The sequence below is a fragment of the Astyanax mexicanus genome, chromosome 2 (assembly GCF_023375975.1).
Source record: "Astyanax mexicanus isolate ESR-SI-001 chromosome 2, AstMex3_surface, whole genome shotgun sequence".
Lineage (NCBI taxonomy): Eukaryota > Metazoa > Chordata > Actinopteri > Characiformes > Acestrorhamphidae > Astyanax > Astyanax mexicanus.
The window spans coordinates 3,512,772-3,534,125 of record NC_064409.1 but is presented as its reverse complement, the minus strand read 5'-3'; the positions used below and the strand labels follow the sequence as shown (position 1 = coordinate 3,534,125).

Here is a 21,354-nt window from a genome sequence, read left to right as displayed (position 1 = left end):
AAAACGGGGCAAAGAGTCTAAAAACGGAGAGGTTGCTCAGTTTTAGCACAGAAAAACAGGCCAAAGAGTCTAAAAGCGGAGAGAATGCGCAGTTTTAGCACAGAAAAAACGGGGCAAAGAGTCTAAAAACGGAGAGGGTGCTCAGTTTTAGCACAGAAAAACAGGCCAAAGAGTCTAAAAGCGGAGAGAGTGCGCAGTTTTAGCGCAGAAAAAACGGGGCAAAGAGTCTAAAAACGGAGAGGGTGCTCAGTTTTAGCACAGAAAAACAGGCCAAAGAGTCTAAAAGCGGAGAGAGTGCGCAGTTTTAGCGCAGAAAAAACGGGGCAAAGAGTCTAAAAGCGGAGAGGGTGCGCATTTCTAGCGCAGAAAAACGGGGCAAAGAGTCTAAAAGTTGCCGTAATTAAGGAGTTTAATATTAAGAGACATCATGAAATGAAACATCGATTTGAAAAATCTTAGTTTACACAACACTGTCAAAGATAAAGATAGTAAGTCAAGTAAAATGGTGTGTAAATGAAATAATCAGGAAAAAGTATTATTTAAAGTGGTATATTTCATTAATTGTTTTATTACAGAGTCTGTGGTCCGTGACTTCAAATATATTTCTCCTTCTGGCCCCCAACAAAAAAAGTTTGGACACCCCTGGTTTAAATATAAGATACAGACTGTTTCATTTTATCCAGATTGTGTATGATTATCTGGCCTCATTGTTGTTCAGAATTGCCTATAAAAATCTATCAAATCTGAAATGAGGAATAAATGAGTGTGACAGGTGATCTCTATGTGTGTTACCTAATTAACCTTTCACCAGCAATAGGTGTTATTCTAATGATTACTATAAATACAGCATGGGGGCAGTAGAGTGAACAGGTTTGAACATTACTTACAAAACATGACAAAGTTGTTGTGTCGGAAATGTTTCTATAAAATAAAATAAAATAAAAAAGTATTTCCACCAGACAATTATTGCAACACAAAAAAAGCAGAGGACATATTTGATAAAATATGTGTTTTTTTGGGTTTTCACACAAAACTCCAAAAATAGACCAGATAATAATATTGGCACTTTTTCAAAATTGTGAGTAAATAACTTTATTTCAAGCATGTGATGCTCATTTAAAAATAAAATTTAAATAAAAATAATAATAAAAGTCTCAGCTCAAACTCAATATTTATTTTCCAGAGCTGTATATTAATAAGTTGAGGGTGCAAATCCTCTTTTTTTAGTCTTATGTGAAATTATATAAATTGTGGCTTTTTTCTCATTATTTTGTGTTGTTCCAAAACACACAAAGGAGATCAACATGTTTATCACTTGAAATAATGTAAAAATTTTCTGTGAGAAATAAAACATTTTCTGGATTGACCATGACTGTATTTTTTGCCATGACTGTATTAGAATGACCTGATCATAAGAGTAAAAATACTAAATTATCCCAATGTATTTTTTATCTCTTTATCTCTACATGTCCTGCAGTAGATGGGAATAATTCAGATGATTTACACATTGCTTGACAAATGGATGAATATTGTTTAAAAAGTGAATTCTTCAGAATTAGACTGTACTGAACATGAAAGACTTAATTTGACTAAGGTTCATGATCTGGTTCTACTTTTATTTGCAGGGTGAAACTGGAGAACCTGGTCTTAAAGTAAGTCCTCTCTCAACATTTGTCTGTAAATGAACTTTTATTTATGGTGGTTTATGTTAATTTAGATGTGTTTGATTTTTGGAGGGACCACGTGGAAAACCAGGACCCAAAGGCGAAAAAGGGGAAGACGGACAAAACGTTAGTTTTCTCAGACCTTTACAAACATTACAGCTTTTATTTTATATTGAGATGGGAAAAATATAGTTAAAATATTAAAGCACAATATGTGAAGATATTTCCACAATAGGCTTTATTTATTCCAATAGTTTGTTTTAAAGTATATATATTTATATACTAGTGCATCTCAAAACAATTTAACATCATTGAAAAGTTACTTTATTTCAGTATTTCAGTTTCCAAATGTGAAACTTATATATATTATATAGATGTATTAAACACATTAAAAACAGTGATCTATTTTAAGTGTTTATTTATTTTATTGTAAATGATTATTATGGCTTACAGACAATGAAAACACAAAAATCAGTGTCTCAGAAAATTTTAATATTATATACAGTAAGACCAAGAGGTATTTTTGGCAGTGTGGGCAGTGTGCCAAGTCCTGCTGGAAAATGAAATCTGCATCTCCATAAAAGTTGTCAGCAGAAGGAAGCATGAAGTGCTGTAAGATTTTGCTGGAAATCTGGAACTACAATACTAAAATAAAGTATAAATGCACTAGTAAATATATCTAAAACAATTATTGCAGTTTGATCAATTTCATGAGGTACATATATTTGTTATTTTTTGGCAGTTTTCTGCCATATAATTTAGCTTTACCAATTCCAGTCTCATTAAACCAGTCAGTATCCTGACCCCAGAATGAGCAAGACCCATTATTATACATTTCATTACTTGATTTATATAGTTTTAAATATTTATTATATATATATATATATATATATATATTTTTTTTTTTTTTTTTTTGTTTGTTTGTTTGTTTTGTGATATTGTGTAACAAGGGTCAAGCAGGTTTACCTGGATCAATAGGAGTGGATGGAAACCCTGGTCTTCCTGGTCAGAAAGGAGAAAAAGTGGGTTTTATTTTATATATATAATAATATTTTTAGAGAGATAATTATTATTCTCTGATAATCTGTAATCTGATTGTCTGAAATTCAGAGTAAGGGATTAATCTTTAATCTGATTTAGGGGGAAGAAGGAGTTGGAATCCCAGGTATACAGGGTTTACTTGGACCTCCTGGAGAAAAGGTAATTAAATAGTATTTTACATACTTACTTTTTATTTTAAGTATTATGGTATTTTCATATTAAAATATTAGTGTAATTATGCTTTGGTCAGGTTCTGTTGTTTAATTCTTGTTGATTTTTCCACTTTAAGGGTAACATTGGACTTCCAGGTCCTATTGGTCTAAAGGTAAGTGCTCAGAATTATAATTTTTAATAGTCATCATATTAAATAGTCTATCCTATTAAAACTGTATAAAAATGAATCTCGAATATCCATTCTACATTAGTATGAAAACAAACCAGTGTTCACTTTAACCACTTTAACACATTGTTATGTGTGCTTTATAACACTGCAAAAACTAAATTATCTCATTTATCAAGGCAATAAACCGTATTTTAAGCAATAAAAAACTCAAATAAGCACAAAAAGTCAATGTTCAAGTTATGTTTCCATATTTAATCAAATCTGTGATTTTTGCTTGATTAATTTTTTTTTTTTTTTTTTTTTTTACAGTTTTTGCCCTACCCAATCATGTTTTATTGGATAGAAATTATAACCCTAATCAGGTTTATTCTTTATTTAAAGGGTGAACAAGGAATTCAAGGAGTACAAGGACCTATTGGGCCGAGGGTAAGATGAGATCTATCTATCTATCTATCTATCTATCTATCTATCTATCTATCTATCTATCTATCTATCTATCTATCTATCTATCTATCTATCTATCTATCTATCTATCTATCTATCTACCTAATACTCTGTGAAGAAGTATTTAGGTGCTTATATCTGGGGTGCTGTCTTGCTCTTTCTTTCCTGGGTGGCCCTGATGAGTGCCAGTTTCATCATCTTAATAACCTCTTAAGGATACAATATCAAAACAATATCCAATCACAGGTCTAGAAGACACTTTTATTGCTTATGAATATATATGAAGTTTTAGAGAGCTTTGTTTGTTTGTTTGTGCTTAGGGAAAAAGGGGGCCAAAAGGGGACCAAGGAGAGAAGGTAAGAACATTTGGTTAAAATAAAAATAAATAAATATAATAAAATAATAAATAGTATAACATCCAACACCACCAAAGAAAGTCTTGTAGAAAACTACAAATAGAAATTATATTTCTGTCAAAAGCAGTTGCAAATCAGATAAAATCACTATGTCTTTACTAGGCAGAATTAAGAACACTTGGTTTAGATTGTGGGCCCTATTTTATTTGATCTATTTTAGCCATTGTACCCTATTTTAGCTTGATTAAGGGGGTGTCGGTTTGTCTTTGCTATCGTAACGACGTGAAAAGTACACCTTGCGCAGCTCGAAACACATAAAATGAACAAAATGAATGTACTAATTCTCTTAATTAATCATGGGTTTGGTTAATTTAGGGCATAACGTGAAACAAACCAATCAGCGTGTCACTTGCTTATCATTCCCTTTAAGCTCCAAGTGCACTTTGACTTTTATTGAATATTGCTATTTTAATTAGTATTCTGTTTATTATTGATGTAAAAGATGATGTAAAACAGGGGTGTGTTGTCAAGATAGCAATGAACGTCTGATGCTGCATTTACACTGCTCCGACACGTAAACGCACATGAATGCACTGCCCCCCTTCAACTGGTTGCATGTGATTGGATTGACTCATCCCTTTGGACGGATTCATTTGCATAAAGTTCACCTCAGCGCAACTTTTAATCGCATCACGTCCCCCGGAATCGACGATGGATCCATGGTGCACTGCATTGAAAATGAATGGGATTCTTTAATGTGTGTTGACGCATGGGAGCAGTGTTAGTGCAGCGTAACTGTTGACTGTTGTCAGGGATTTAATAAGTCAGTGGCGTACCTGTTTTTTCTATTGCCAAGATAACAATACCCCAGAAATTTACCCATCAGTGTAGATATATTCACAAGCACCATTGCTATTTAAACAACGCAGGCAGTAGTGTAATGAGGATTTTGTGTCCATGTGTTGATTTTATTGGTAATTCTCAATAGTTTTACTTATTTACTCTGAGAATTATATGATTTTTTTTTCTTTTAATTAAACTAATTCACAGGGTGATCGTGGTGAAACTGGACCTTTAGGACCTCAGGGAATAGCAGTAAGTGAAGTTTTATCAATATTATTATATTGTCTTTTTACTACGACTTCTGATTACAGTCATAATTGCATATATTTCAGTGTCTATTTACACTAACACTTCCCCAACCTCACTTACATTCAAGTATTACTCATGATTGGGTATTCACATATTCACATTCTCTTTTTAGAACTATATTTGTTACAGATGCATATTTATATATTATATTTATATGTCACATCATTCACTTTCATAATCAGTGTCATTGCACATTGCACTTTGCTTTGCTAATTATTTAATTACTTAATGACCATTAGCAACATCTACTGCACTGCTCCATTTACAGATATATCTTTACCTTATCTATCTATCTATCTATCTATCTATCTATCTATCTATCTATCTGTCTGTCTGTCTGTCTGTCTGTCTGTCTGTCTGTCTGTCTGTCTGTCTGTCTGTCTGTCTGTTTGTCTATCTGTCTATCTATCTATCTGTCTATCTGTCTATCTATCTGTCTGTCTATCTATCTGTCTGTCTATCTATCTGTCTATCTATCTATCTGTCTATCTATCTGTCTGTCTATCTGTCTATCTATGTATCTATCTGTGAAGAAGTATTTAGGTGCTCTTGTCTGGGGTGCTGTCTTGCTCTTTCTTTCCTGGGCGGCCCTGATGAGTGCCAGTTTCATCATCTTACAGTTTTTCTCAATTGGTTTGGCTCATTTCTTGAAACTGAGATGACATTCCTATAACTAAAAGGTAAATTGGCCAAACAGACTTACAGTTCTTCACAACACTTCAGATAACCAGCAAAATGTCATATGTCTCCCAAAACATTCATTCTTGCTTCAAAATGAAGTTTTTCTCCCATATAAATAGTCAGTACCATAAAAATGGCATAGATCCTTCTCAATTGCTTTGGCACATTTTCATTAATTTTGTCCATCTGTCAAAATAAACTGGACGGTGCAGCACAACTACATGGATCCTCATCACTGCTCATATCGCTCCAAAAACAGTTTACCCACGTGTCAAAACTGATTTCCTTTCTCACACAAATCATCAGTGCCCCCAAAATGCATTGTCCCTTTGGCATTGTGTAAGTACTGCAAGTCAAAATGCTTAGATGTTTTGTCTTTATGGCAGAGGTCTAGCTAAAGGAATACAATGTTCACACCACACACACACTGCACTCTTTCTGCTGAGGAAATTGTAACTATTTTTATTTACAAGTACATTTTTACACATTACTGTAGGTAGAAAGAAAAGAAAATACTAAAATGTATCAAATATACTATGTATACAAATTACAAAAACCTGCAAAAACAAAACAAAATACATTTCAGTAGGTAAAAAAATAGTCAAGCATCACAAATGCAATACAGTAACATTCTGACTACTCTGTGTCACTCCCCTCTCTCCATCACCTTCCTGGCCATCCATCCGCTGCAGTCTGTTTGGCCATAAATTCTCATCAACATTGCATCTGATATGTTCTTTAGCAATGCACTGTGGGAAGAATGCCTGAGCCATCCTCTACACTGATCGCCACTACTATATAATCATTATATCATCACAGGACTATATCATCATTATATAATCACAGGACTAGCATCAAAGAACTAGCACCAGGCCAAGATGTATACAGTGGATAGAAAAAGTCTACAAATAATTTCTACCTATAATGTGACCTATAACCTGTACAATGCAATTGAAAAACAAACAGAAATCTTTCAGGGAGGTGAAGTAAAAATAAACAACTGAGATATTGAGGTTGCATAAGTGTGCACACCCTTTTATAACTAGGGGTGTTGCTGTGTTCAAATTTAACCAATAACCTTCAAACTCACTTTAAATTGGAGTCAGCACACACCTGTCAACGATTAAAGTGCCTCTGATCAACTCCAAATAAAGTTTAACTGTTCTAGTAGGCTTGTCCTGATATTTTTGTAGCCACATCTTTCAGCACAAGCCATGGTCCACAAAGAGATGCCAGAGCATCAGAGGTATCTCATTATTCATAGATATCAGTCAAGTGAAGGCTACAAAGGTCATTAAATATACCATGGAACACTTTGAAGACTGTCATCATCAAGTGGAGAAAACATGGCACAACAAGACATTACCAAGAACAAGACATTTGACAAAAATTGATGATAAGACAAGAAGAAAATTGGTCAAGGAGGCTGCCAAGAGGCCGACAGCAGCACTGAAGGAGCTGCAAGAATTTCTGGCAAGTACTGGCTGTGTAGTACATGTGACAACAATCTGCCGACTTCTTCATATGTCTGTGCAAAACAAACATCCAGAAAACATCTAAGCTCTACTTAATTTTCCAAAAATTCATCTGATATCTACCAAACGCATGTGGGAAAATGTGTTATGGTTTAATGAAACCAAGGTTAAACGTTTTGGACATAATTCCAAAAGGTATATTAGGCGCAAAAGCAACACTGCTCATCACCAAAAGAACAGCATACCTACAGTGAAGCATGGTGGTGGCAGCATCATACTTTGGGGCTGTTTTTCTTCAGCTGGAACTGGGGCTTTATTCAGGGTGGACGGAATTTTGAACAGTTCCAAATACCAGTCAGTATTGGCAAAAACCTTCGGCCTCTGGTAGAAAACTGAAGATGAAAAGGAACTTCATCTTTCAGCACAACAATGACACAAAGGACACATCTAAATCAACAAAAGAATGGCTTCAGCGGTATAAGATTAAGGCTTTGGAATGGCCCAGCCTGAATCCAGACCTGAATCCCATTGAACATCTGTGGGGTAATCTGAAGAGGGCTGGGCACAGGAGATGCCCTCACATTTTGTCAGATTTTGAGCAGTTATGCAAAGAAGAGTGGGCAAATTTTGCCACATCAAGATGTGTCACGCTGATCACGTGTCACTGTGTCACGGTTCCTACCCAAAAAGACTGAGTGCTGTAATAAATGCAAAATATGTTGCAACATAGTATTAGTTATATGTATTTAACCAGGTGATTTTAAGTTTTTTGTTTTATATTTTTTCGCTGTAAAGATTTATGTTTGTTTTTCAATTGCATTGTACAGGTTATAGGTCACATTAAATGTGAAAAAAAAGTTATGAAATTATTTGTCTTGCTTTAATTTTTTTACAACACAAAAACCTGGCATTTGAACAGGGGTGTGTAGACTTTTTATATCCACTGTATATAGAGCAATGCCAGCATTCAAAATAATAGACAACAAACTGATGGATTGGTCACCAGTAATGTGGGACACTCATTTTCGTCAAAACCTGCTTTCACCTGTTACCTACTCACCTGATTGTAATGAATTTATGAAATGTTCCAAAATATGTGTTCTGTATTGTATTACAATTTCTTAGTTCATTTTGAGAATTGAGCAGACTATTCTGCAGATGATGACTTATATGATGAAATTGTGCTGACATGTTTTGGAGAGAACAACCATTACACTGAGAACCAACCAATTAAGATAGATCAACAAGATGCATTCTTTTGGAAAATGTACTAAATGTAGGATGATTGTGTTAAGTGTAGGCTACTTGTACAAAACCATTTGCAAAGATGTACTAAGTGCTTGAGAAATGTACAAAGCATTTGAAATGTGATGAAAGCAATGAGAAATGCCATTCTGTTATGAGAAACTGCAAGTTAGTTTGGGAATTTGTCCATGTTATTTTGAGAATGTCATCTCAGTTTCAAGAAATGAGCCAAACCAATTGAGAAAAACTGTAATAACCTCTTAAGGATACTTTCAGAGTCCCTGAATTTTTATATTTATTTGAATGTATCTGAAATTTAGAGTGTATACAAACTTTCAACTGGTACTGTATATTTATTATCTATACTTTTGCGCAAAACAATATCAAAACGAAATACAAATCTATCTAAGATCCTCTTAGCACTTGGAACATGCTGAGTTTCATCATCAGGAGAGGAACATTACACCACACAACACTACTTACTCATAAATTATTGTATTTTCCCCGCTTTAAAGTACAGTACGAACAAACCAGTTACTCATAACTCTCAGAAATCTCACTTATTACACTTTTTTACTTCCTCAGCTGCCTCTTCATAGATCTCTACAGTAGTTCTGCCCCCGGTTGCTATTTTAGTTGTACAGAAACACTATTAAGAGAGAATAAGTTCCAACTCTCCAGGGAAATTAAGGAAGCTGATTAGTGGAGGGAGCACCACCTCCACACAGATCTTTTATTATTTTTTTATCGACCACGGATTTCAGCCCTGCAGTCGAGGACCACCTCCTCCGCCAACTGGATCCACATTAACCGAGATGATTAAAAAGAAATATATACCTTGATAAAGAAGATCTGAGACCATTAGTGAGTGTGTGAGTGAGGGTCCAGGCCTGTGATCTTCATGATGAATTATTAATTATATTTATATATAATTATTTATATATTTCCAGCCATTGGAATGGCTGTAGTTGAACTTGAAGTTGAGTCACTTTATTATAAAACATATTTCACTGAAGTTAAGACCTGAGCTGGTTAGAAAATCAGTCCTGATGGAGCTTTGGTACGAGAGGATGTAGAAATGGGAACGAAGGTTTGAGAAATTATGAGATGGGAGTCCATGTTACATAAAAATATAATAATTTAAATGATATTCAGATAATTATACAATATTTTTCCATTTGTTCTGAACCTAGGGCTTGCCTGGAGCTGTTGGGCTGAAGGGCGAGGAGGTGAATATCAACTTTGTTTTACTTAACTAACTTTAGATAACTTTGGTGTGTGTGTGTGTGTAATTGATGTGTGTGTGTAACAAGTGTGTGTGTGCAATGCCTCTGCATTTTATTTTAAGTAATTGGCCTGCGCTCTATAATAATAATAATTAATGCATGCAGCAGCAGCATTTAAAGCTTGCTGAAAAAATTTCCAATCAACCATTGCTATTAATAATAACATATAAAATCTTATACTGTCTCATACTCTCACAGAGTGACGTGACTACAATCTTCTAATCTACTGATAATAACAAGTTAATCACACAGGATGAACTGAATATGAATTCATAATAAACACATATAGATTAAGATGAGATGCAATTAAATACAGCTGCTTCTGAATCTCCGCATTTATTCCATCTTGTCTCTTGCTTTTCCTATAAAAAAGACATATATAGTGGGGGAAATAATTAATGGATTGCAAAGTTTGATGAACAGTATATCATTTTTATCATTTTATCATTGATTAAGTGAAATAACTATGTGTAACCTCAAGCAAAACGTGACTTAGTCCTTGTAGTTGGTCACCAGGTCATTTTTTTTTTTTACATACATTTCCAAATCCTGAAGATTTCAAGGATGTTGCTTGGCTTACAGTTTCAGTTTTTTCTTTATTTTTCATGAGAATAAGGCCCGAAAATTGGCTAGGCATGTCCATAATCTTATTGTATTTCTCCTCTCCTTTGTTGCCTTGGCCGTATTTTTTGGGTCATTGTCATGTCGGAAGACCCATCCACAACCCTTGAGACAGGCACTGCAGGACCTCAGTCCATTATGGCAAAGTTAAATCATTAATAATAATGGTTTTCTTAGTGAATCTGCTCCTAGCTCCCTTGAGATCATTAACACCATATGTGGTGCTTCAGAGGGAGGGTGATTGATTGACTGAATTATCGTGGAAACAGTGGGCTTTTTCTTAGCAAACTTTGTTCTGATGGTTTTGTTGGGCATTACAGCCATGTGCAGGTCTGCAGTCTTGTCCCTGATGTTAAATGAATTTTGACCTTCCCTTTTTTACAAAAAAATTCCAAATCCTGAAGTTTTTAAAGATGTCGCTTGGCTTGAATTTTCAGCTTTTCTGATTTTTCACTAGAATAAGCTTCATAAACTGGCTAGGCATGTCCCAGCTCCCTTGAGATCATTAACATCGTGCGTGGTGCTTCAGAGAGAGGGTGATTGATTGACTGAATTATTTTGGCACATATCCCAATGGTGGAGGGCTCCATATTCCTCTAGTAATGGAGCTTTCCCTTTACTTTTAGACATAAACAGCCCTGACGTCTTTATGTTAATTGAAATCTGGAAATCTCCGTTCGCACTACAACAGAACATATTTTAGCGAGTAAAATGATCTAATTTGGGTCATTGTCATGCTGGAAGATCCATCCTCGATCCTTGAGCCTTCTTGAGCAGAAGAACTTGGCGGGCTCTGCATGACCTTAGTCCATTATGACAAAGTTTAATAATAATATATATATTTTTATTATTTGAAGTTTAATAAAAATAATGTTTTTTTATGCCTCTGCTCCCAGCTTCCTTGAGATCATTAACATCATGTGTGGTGCTTCAGAGGAAGGGTGATTGATTGACTGAATTATTTTGACACATAGCCCAATGGTGGAGGGCTCCATATTCCTCTAGCAGATATTTAACAATAACAATGAGAACCAGAACATTTAGTTTCCAGCGTTTTTATATGCATCAACATGACTAAAATGGAAAGGGAGCTTTTGCTTTACTTTTAGACATACACAGCCCTGACGTGTTCAATTTAATAGAAATCTGGAAATCTCCCTCTGCACTACAACAGAATATATTTTAGCGAGTAAAATGATCTAATAATCTGGGTCATTGTCATGCTGGAAGATCCATGCATGACCTTTGAGTCTTGTTGAGCAGAAGGGTTTTGCGGGCACTGCTGGATCTTAGTTCATTATGGCGAAGTTTAATAATATATTTTTTTATTAATTCTATCTTGTATATATTTGTTATTTTGTGTATTTCTGCATTTGAGTTGATTCAGTTGACTCTATTTATTCCACAGGGACCGCGTGGAGAACCAGGAGATCCAGCTAAAGGGGTAAAAAACTGTGTAGAATCAATTTTGGTGCCACTTTAAAATAAGACTACCCTTATAAAAGGTTTATAAATGGTTTATAAATTAGATTATTAATTATTATTGGTTAAATTGTAAATGCCTTAAAAACTAATTTTATTCAACTCAGTCATTTTTATGTATAATAAATAGTAAAACATAATTGTACATATATTAATATGACAGTTTTATTGCTGATTAATGGAAACACAAAGTGAGATCAGTCTCTAGAAAGATATAAGGTTTGATACTATGATTTATTTATATATTTATAATAATTTATTTATGTGCTGTTATATTTTTATTATATTTATTATATTTATTAACTGCATATAAATTGATTTTTGGAGTATATGCAACTTAATTAAAACCATTAAAAAACTCCTTTATAAACCATTCATAAACGCTTTATAAAGGTAGTCTTATTTTTAAGTGGTATCTCACTTTTATATGATACATTATGTATTTTATTTCACGTAAACAGAAGATTATAACCTGCTTGTTCACTTTCAGGTGCTCGGGCCTCCGGGGAAGAAGGGCGCCAGGGTAAGACATGCTGTAAAACAAGCATTTCCTGCACAAATCAAACGCAGAAGCATATTTTAATATAAATACACCATGCAGACGCTCAGTAGGTGAATTGTCTGCTAAGTCAGCTGAAGGTAGGCCATCCAGGGGAGGAGTCCCTCCCACACATGCTGTGTTTGGTTTTGCCTGAACTTATGAATCAAATCTGACAGTTATTCTTCCTGTGGGATCCCTTCATCTGCGCTGATAAAAGCAGGAAATAGATCTGCCTCTCTGATGATTCATATGCTATTAATTAGTAAAAAGGCTGTTGAAGTGAGACTAAAGGCTCCCTGAGGTCTACTTGACGATGAACACGATTCTCAAAAGATGCCACTTGCAGTCCAAACAAAGTTTACTCTGAAAAAAATACAATTTCTGTTCATTAAAAGTTTAAGCAGATTCGGAAAGACTTTAAAAAATTAAGACAATGACATACTGCAGCTCCAGCTGCTTCAGTTTCTTTATGTTTGAGTAAAATAAACATTGTTGTTTTATTCTATAAACTACAAACAACATTTCTCCCAAATTCCAAATAAAAATATTGTCATTTAGAGCATTTATTTACAGAAAAAGGGAAATAGCTGACATTTTCAGATCTTAAATAATGCAAAGAAAATAATGTTTTAAGAGTTCAGTCAATATTTGTTGGAATAACCCTGTTTTTTAATCACAGATTTTGTTGTGCATCTTGGCATCATGTTGTCCTCCTCCCCCAGTCTTACACACTGCTTTTGGATAACTTTATGCTGCTTCACTCCTGGTAAAAAGCAGTTCAGTTTGGTGGTTTGATGGTTTGTGATCATCCATCTTCCTCTTGATTATATTCCAGAGGTTTTTACTTGGGTAAAAACAAAAAAACTCATAATTTTTAAGTGGTCTCTTATTTCTTTCCAGTTTTCCAGAGCTGTACATTCATGTCTGCATTTTAGACATAAAACAAAAGTTAAAGACAAACTGTTAAAGACAGTTAAGACAGTAACAATTTAGGCAATTTTGTCAGGTAACGTCAACAGGTGATTATAATCGTGATTTGGTGCATAAAGCCTTAATACTTGAGGAGCAAAAATGGCCAGAGGTTATCCTGTTTGCTTTCAGACCATAAATTATTCATAGAAAACAAATTCAGAAATCAATATTTGGTGGAATAACCCTGTTTTTTATCACAGTTTTTTTCATGCATCTTGGCATCATGTTCTCCTCCTCCACCAGTCTTACACACTGCTTTTGGATAACTTTATGCTGCTTTACTCCTGGTGTAAAAATTCAAGCAGTTCAGTTTGGTGGTTTGATGGTTTGTGATCATCCATCTTCCTCTTGATTATATTCCAGAGGTTTTTAATTTGGTAAAAACAAAAAAAAACTCTAATTTTTTCCAGTTTTCCAGAGCTGTACATTCATTTCTGTACATTTTAGACATAAAACATATAACAAAAAAAGTTAAGTCAGGAACATCTGAGGCAATTTTATCAGGTAACGTCAACAACAGGTGATTATAATCATGATTTGGTGCATAAAGCCTAAATCTTTGAGAAGCAAAAATGGGCAGAGGATATCCTGTTTGCTTTCAGACCTTTAATAATAATAAAAAAAAACAAATTCAGAAATCAATATTTGGTGGAACAACCCTGTTTTTTTATCACAGTTGTTTTCATGCATCTTGGCATCATGTTCTCCTCCTCCACCAGTCTTACACACTGCTTTTGGATAGCTTTATGACTTTATACCTTTACTCCTGGTGCAAAAATTTAGTAAGCAGTTCAGCTTGGTTTGATGGTTTGTGATCATCCATCCATCTAAATACAAAGAAACTCATAATTTTTAAGTGGTCTCTATATTTTTTCCAGTTTTCTAGATCAGTGAACACATAAAAAAAGGTTAAGACAGGAACAATTGAGGCAATTTTGTCAGGTTATGTCATCAGGTGATTATAATCAAGATTTGATGCATAAAACCTAAATCTTTGAGGAGCAAAAATGGGCAGATGATAACCTTTTTGTCATCAAATGCCTCAGAAAATTTGCTGAAATGTTTAAAAACACTGATTCACTCTGTATCAAAGAATGATTCATTCTGGGATTTGCATATTTCTTTCACTACAGTGGATAATCTAGTTAAAATTCAGTGTGTAAAGGGCAAGAACGTAAGCCTAAGCTGAACATCCATGATCTCTGATCCCTCAGAAGACCCAGAAGCGTCAATAACCGTCGTTCATCAGTAGCTAATAGAACCACATAGACTATAGTAATTACTATAGGAAACATTAGTGAAGCAATACGACGGGGAAATACGTTAACAAATGCCAATTAAAACTCTCCTGTGCAAAACAGAAGACTTATGCTGCCTTCAAGATGACAAGAACATCCGTGCTGCACAACACAGTGGCTTAGTGGTTAATATGTGCACCCACAAGCACTGGGGTCTTGGGTTCAAGTCCCTATCTGCGTGGGTTTCTTCCCACACTCCAAAAACATTGAGTTTAGGTAAATTAGATACTCTAAATTCTAAATTATTTGTGAAAAATGAATATGATTCTATACCCTGAAATACAACAAAGATCATGCTCTCCCAGCTTCTGATTGCTTACACCTTGTCTGTTTAGTATAAATACCCCATTTGTTTCTTTAGCTCCTCACCGAGTATTGAATCTAGTTTTCTATCTCTTCTACAATACGTTTCTTTTATTGTTTTCCTTTGTTACCAACACTTAATACTGTTCACAGTACTGTTCATTTCTATTTACAGCTATTTTATGTGAATTAATGATTTTGATAAAAGACTACTAATGTAAGCTTGTTTTCTCTACTGCATCCTGTTAAAAGTCTATGTTAATTCAACTCAACTTTTAATTGTTGTCATTGTTTATTTAGATTTTTTTTTAGTGGTGCGCCTTTAATTTAGAATTTTTGGCTATAAAATTAACTAGAATATCGTCGGTGTCCAATGAAAAACAAGTTTCTGCATTTTAGTCGATTTTTAGTTTACTACATAATTCGTACACTAAAATTGTCTTTTAAACTGTGCAAAGATTTCTTGATGAACAGACCAATAGAAATACCTAAAAATGACCTGAAATAAACTCTCTTTATTTTGACTTCCATTAAAAGTTTAAAAGGTTTTTTCTCTCTTCTGTAAAGTTGCGGTTTTGGAGATACTTGTTTTTCATTGGAAAAAAAAACTCAATGTAATCATTCAAATAACTTAAATAAATAAGATATAGTGGTTGTGCATCAGTTACTTTACCTTACTTTACTTTACCTAAAAAAGTTTCTGGTTCATCACATTTTGAGTATTAAGTACTTGTGGTTTTTATGTTTTTTATGTTTATGTTTTTTTTTTTTATAATTTTATTTATAATTTTTTCCCATTTTCTCCCCAATTTACTCGGCCAATTACCCAACCCACTTATTAGGACTCCTCCTTTCACTAGTGATGCCCCAACACACCAGGAGGGTGAAGACTAGCACATGCTTCCTCCGATACATGTCAAGTCAGCCACCGCTTCTTTTCGAGCTGCTGCTGATGCTGTAGCATTGCAGAGCAGCATCACAGCGCTCTTGGAGGAAAGCACAGCGGCTCAGCTCCGTACATCAGCTCACAGACGCTCTGTGCTGCAGACATCACCCTAGGAGTGATGTGGGGAGAGAGCGCCATCTACCCAGCCGGAGGGAGCAGGGCCAATTTTGCTCCCTCTGAGCGCCGGCAGCTTGATGGCAAAGCTGCATGAGCGGGGGTTCAAACCGGGGTTTTTATGTTGAACGTAAAGATGAAATTACTAATAAAAAAGTAGTTTTCGAAAACGTAATCATTTTAAGCAATAAATTACCTCAAATTATTCGAGTAGATTTAGCTCATTAGGATTTATTGTGGGTTTACAGTGAATAGAGAACTAAAATGAAAAGAGCATGTTTTAAGGAAGAATGAGACAAAATTATACTTGAAACACTTACATAATTAATTGCTTTGCTTGGCACCCTCAGTGCCGAAACATCTTTTAAATGTTGTGAGAAGCAATAGAAACATTACAAAAATAGTAAAAAAAAATGAATGTTTATTAACAAATTAAATATTGACCAGTTTAAACATGAAATACATTGAATTCAGTGTAAATGTATAAAATGCTGTTTTTCATGATGAATACTCTCATGACCTTTTTTCTGATATGTGGTTGCAATTACAGATGTTAGTTACAGTATTTGATTAACCTCATTTTACAGGGAGATATTGGAGTTGTTGGACCTCCAGGACCTCAAGGAATTAAAGGGGACCAAGGAGACAAAGGTGAAAAGGTAAAGTCCTGTTTATACTGTGATTGATTGGCAGAGCGATTGATTGATTATTGAGGAATGATTAAGCTTGTTTTACTCATTTAAATTTTATTTTATTGGCTCATTAAGGGCAGTCCTGGCTTTGGTATTCCTGGTCAGCCTGGTCCTAAAGGAGAGAGTGGAGAGAGGGTGAGTCTATTAAAAGGTTTATAAGAATAATACGTTTACTCCAGTTTTTTTTTATTGTGTTATATATTTTTGTGTGTTTTTTTTACACAGGGCAATGTGGGATTATCCGGGAAACCTGGACCTAAAGTATGTTCACTCATTTTACCTTTTAAAGATCTCATTCCATCGTTTTTTTTTTTTTTTTAATTTTAAAATGTCTAATTTTAGTCTTGAGTATGATTAAATATCATGTGAGCTATTTTTTATGAATAAAGTGCTCCGGTGATCCAGTGTAACACTGCTTTAGTCCAGTGGAGGAGTGGAGTGGGGAGGAACGATAGGATTTCAGCTCTTGCTCATGAATATTCATACATGCAAACATATCGCATCTGATTGGCTAACAGCATTGCAACACTAGGAGGCAGCGAGACGTTTAAAAGTATATTATAAGACGTTTTATAAAGTATAAGACGTTTTATAACGTTTTATAACGCTTTTTAACGTTTTATAACGTATAAGACGTATTATAAGTATATTATAAGACGTTTAAATATTTAAGACGTTTTTACACTAATAACATGTCTTAACAATGTTATATGTTACTTTACAACATGTGTAATAATGCCCTGCTATGAGCAGTTCAGCCTATACTGATCTAGTCTTAGAGTCTCTGTAAAACACAAAATCCACCGGAGATCCTATTTAAACCTATAGTTACACACAGAGGTGGGTAGTCCAGGTCCAGAAAGTAAAACTCCACCAGGGGTTTTGTTGGCTGAGCCATTTTTCTAAGTATATTCTTTAACTAGCTACTGCAGACAATGGAGGTTGAGGTTGAGCACCATAAACGTTTCGCTTATTGTTCACATTTTTTAGTTTAGACATTTATAAAGCATGGAAAATTATTTCTGCACTCAACTGTGCTTTCCTTTAGGGCAAAGATGGCAGTAATGGAGAAAAGGGTGAAATTGGTCTCACAGGCAACCCAGGAGCTCCAGGACTAAGAGGTAAAGATGTAAGTAAACCATGAAGGAGACGTGCATGCTTGTGTTTAGCTCTTATTCGTGTGTTTCATCATTTTTTTTAAATGGAAAGCTTAGCGATTCTATAGCATTTGTTACAGTATTATATCCATAGATATTTATTTGTATTGTGAATTATCAATAGGAATGACCAGATTTGGCTTTGATGACACTTGCAAGTTATGTATTCCATTTGCTACTTGCTGGAGTCATCATTCCCCTCTGGCATGAGTGGCCTGAGTGCTTATTGCTATCTTACACCCCGATCTATTTTTACAATTTGCAGCTGCGCTGTTTAAATAGCAACAGTGCTTGTGAATAAATCAACGCTGATGGGCGTGGTGGTCTGGAAATAAGGTTGTTCAGATAAATTTCTGGAGTTTTGATATCAAGGCAACAGAAAACACAAGTGCTCCACTGACTGATTTGAACCTTGACAACAGTCAAAAGTCAGATGTTCATTGCTATCTTGGCAACGCAGGCACACTGTGCACATCAACAGAATACAACAAAAAATAACATTGCTGTTCAGTCTGTTTCCTCTTCTGAAAAGCACAAAAGAGCTGTGCTGTTAAAATAGCAATCTGCCAAAGTCAGAAGGCACCTGTCTCTTGCAGAAAATGGCAAGTGATATGCTGATTGGTTTATTTCACACCCATGATTAATTAGGAGAATTAGTGCATGACTTTTGTGCATTTTAAGCTGTGCAAGGTGTACTTTTCCCATCGTTACGATAGCAAAGACACTCTGACATGCCCTAAAAAAAGCCGCCTATAGATCTGTAAAATAGAGCTCAGTGAGTAAAATATCTGTTCTGGGTACACCTTTAGTATGGTGGCTCTATAACATCATAATAAGTTATTGGTTTCTGAGATGCTGCCATGTTTTTTCTGGTACCATATACCAGATTCCTTTATGGGCAGTCGTATATAATCGTATATAATCATATATATATATATATATATATATATATATATATATATATATATATATATATATATATATATATATATGATAGTTGGACAATACCATAGACATTTTTTATTATTATTTAGAAATGACACGCACAAAAACAGTTAGATGATTGAGATTGAGAGGGATGTGAAATATAAATGGGTAAAAACATATAGACCATGCTTTATCCAAAGCTGCAGCTGCAATACTGCTATTTAAATGCCAGGTCAAAAGACTTACTCAAATAAAAGACAAGCTTTAAGTTGATTTAATCGATTAATGACTTTAAGCAGGTTATTTTAAATTCAGGTTTTATTAGTGATAAAGGGAGGTGTGTTCTGCTGTTAATCACAGTCGTTTTACTGCACTGAGCTGCTTCTCCACGCAGCTGATGAGCAGGGAGGTCTGGCTGGATCTCAGTAGGGTGATCAGAGAGGACTGATGCTGAATTAGGTCTGATGAAGCTGCGAGAGGAAAACGTATCACTTTATTAAAAATGACTGAATCTGAAGAGAGTAGGAGAGAGAAGATTTCTCAGAAGCCGTTTCTGTGCTTTCATCTCTTACAGGGTTTACCAGGATCAAAGGGGGACCCCGGAGCAAGAGTGAGAGAACACACACACACACACACACTCACACACACACACACACACACTTACTGTAAAATACAATTTGGTGTGTATAAAAGTAGTAGGTAATCTAGACACTTTTGCACACATTAAAGCAAAATCACATATAATATTTACTAGTTTAAGTGTATTCTTTACCAACTGTCACAGTTCAATTCACATAAATGCACGCAGAAACACGATACAGCCTATAGCAGACGCTCTCGCGCCCTGTCTCTCACTCTCTCTCTCACTCTCTCTCTCACGCACACCCTCTCTCTGTCTTTCTTTCGCACGCCCTCTTGCACGTGCCCTCTCTCTCTCTTTATGTCTCTCTCGTGCACACCCTCTCTCTCCCCTTTTCTCTTTCTCTCACGCAGACTTTCTCTCTTTGTCTCTCACACGCCCTCTCTCTCTCTCAATCTCTCTCTCTCTCACCCTCTTTCTCTCTCTCTCTCACGCAACCTCTCTCTCACCCTCTTTCTCTCTCTCTCTCTCTCTCTCTCTCACCCTCTTTCTCTCTCTCTCACGCAACCTCTCTCTCACCCTCTTTCTCTCTCTCTTACGCAACCTCTCTCTCACCCTCTTTCGCTATCGCATTCGCCCTCTCTCTCTCTCTCTCTGTCTCTCGCCCTATTCTCTCTCTCTTTCTTGCACACGCACACACTCTCTTTTTTTGTCTCTCGCGTGTGCACACCCTCTCTCACCTCTCTCTCTCTCGCCCTCTTTCTCCCTCTCTCTCTCTCTAGCTCTGAATATGTGTAGTTTAATCAGTGAAAGTAAAGCTGTTGTGTTTGTTCTTAATAAAGCTCAACAGTCAGGCTCATTATTTATTTGTTCCAACAAGATCTAAAAGATGGATCTTCTCATGATGACAGTAGGAGAGAAACCTGGTTTTAAGCGTTTAATAATAAAAGTGCTCGAGCCCCGATACAACATTCCCTCCCAAAAAACTAAACATGATTACAATGAAGATTCATTGTTATTATAATAGTTATAAAATAGTAATTAAAGGTGAGGCTATACAGAATAACCATCCAACCGTACCGAAAACATACCGAAAATATACAGAACAGTGGGGTTTATACAGAGCTTTGCATCAAACCATGACTTTTCTACCATAACACCCCTAACATATTTACTATAAACTTATTTCCTGCTGTTTGTGGGTCATTTTTCTCAGGGTGATCCGGGTGCTACAGGAGAGCCAGGAGAGAAAGGAGTCAGGGTAATAATACTTCCCTATGTGTTTTAATCATGTCTCATTAAAGGAGAAATCCGGTGTGAAACAGACCTTGAGTGTAATAAAATCTGATAACGAGTTTAAACTTTTGTTGAATAGCCCAACTCCGTTCTCCCCCAAAATTCCTAAATACAGCACGTTTAGCCGATGCTCCCAACAGGCTTACAGCGCTAGTGATAGGGGCATAGAGTTACCTATGCAATGAAATCACTATTTTTACACCATTATAAAAATTTCATTGGTAGAATTCTAAGAAGCCTGACATTTAAAACAAGGCACTGAGAACTTAATACATTTCTTATCATGGGTACCTCTATACCCCTATCACTAGCATAGTGAGCCTGATGGGAGTATTGGCTAAAAGTGCTGTATTTCAGAATGAATTTTTTTTTTACATCTTTACAAATGTGATAGCATGTTAATAAATTATGTCATACTTTATTGTTATTACTTTATTGTCATAAAGTTGTTACTTTAAACAATTAGGGTTCTCTCGGTCTCCCTGGACGGCCTGGAGATCCTGGGGAAAAAGGTGACCCTGGAAAAATCGGTTTACCGGTGAGAATCTGCAGTTTACACACACAAAGACTGTCCTTCACACACACACACACACACACACTCAGAATAAACACTGTAATTCCCTTCATTTGATGCTCTTGCCTTTTTTTTTAACTGTTATTCAGGGTCCTGAAGGACCGAAAGGAGATAAAGGCGAGCCGGTAAGATCTATATTATGAATATTATGATAATCCGTCTTC

The 21,354-nt window shown here is 35.4% G+C and overlaps 1 protein-coding gene across 3 annotated transcripts in view; it reads left to right on the top strand.

Annotated features, from left to right (window-relative positions):
* col7a1l (collagen type VII alpha 1-like) overlaps positions 1 to 21,354 on the top strand; it is a 159,580-nt gene that overhangs the window by 77,439 nt on the left and 60,787 nt on the right. For all 3 annotated transcript variants that reach the window (XM_049474988.1, XM_049474989.1, XM_049474987.1), the window contains exons 35-53: positions 1,626 to 1,652; positions 1,737 to 1,790; positions 2,615 to 2,686; positions 2,805 to 2,864; positions 2,995 to 3,030; positions 3,430 to 3,474; positions 3,813 to 3,848; positions 4,899 to 4,943; positions 9,595 to 9,630; positions 11,717 to 11,752; positions 12,281 to 12,313; positions 16,552 to 16,623; positions 16,732 to 16,791; positions 16,882 to 16,917; positions 17,705 to 17,785; positions 19,315 to 19,350; positions 20,537 to 20,581; positions 21,083 to 21,154; positions 21,280 to 21,315. In XM_049474988.1, the coding sequence (XP_049330945.1) occupies positions 1,626 to 1,652; positions 1,737 to 1,790; positions 2,615 to 2,686; positions 2,805 to 2,864; positions 2,995 to 3,030; positions 3,430 to 3,474; positions 3,813 to 3,848; positions 4,899 to 4,943; positions 9,595 to 9,630; positions 11,717 to 11,752; positions 12,281 to 12,313; positions 16,552 to 16,623; positions 16,732 to 16,791; positions 16,882 to 16,917; positions 17,705 to 17,785; positions 19,315 to 19,350; positions 20,537 to 20,581; positions 21,083 to 21,154; positions 21,280 to 21,315 (918 nt within the window). The remainder of the gene's footprint in view (positions 1 to 1,625; positions 1,653 to 1,736; positions 1,791 to 2,614; positions 2,687 to 2,804; positions 2,865 to 2,994; positions 3,031 to 3,429; positions 3,475 to 3,812; positions 3,849 to 4,898; positions 4,944 to 9,594; positions 9,631 to 11,716; positions 11,753 to 12,280; positions 12,314 to 16,551; positions 16,624 to 16,731; positions 16,792 to 16,881; positions 16,918 to 17,704; positions 17,786 to 19,314; positions 19,351 to 20,536; positions 20,582 to 21,082; positions 21,155 to 21,279; positions 21,316 to 21,354) is intronic.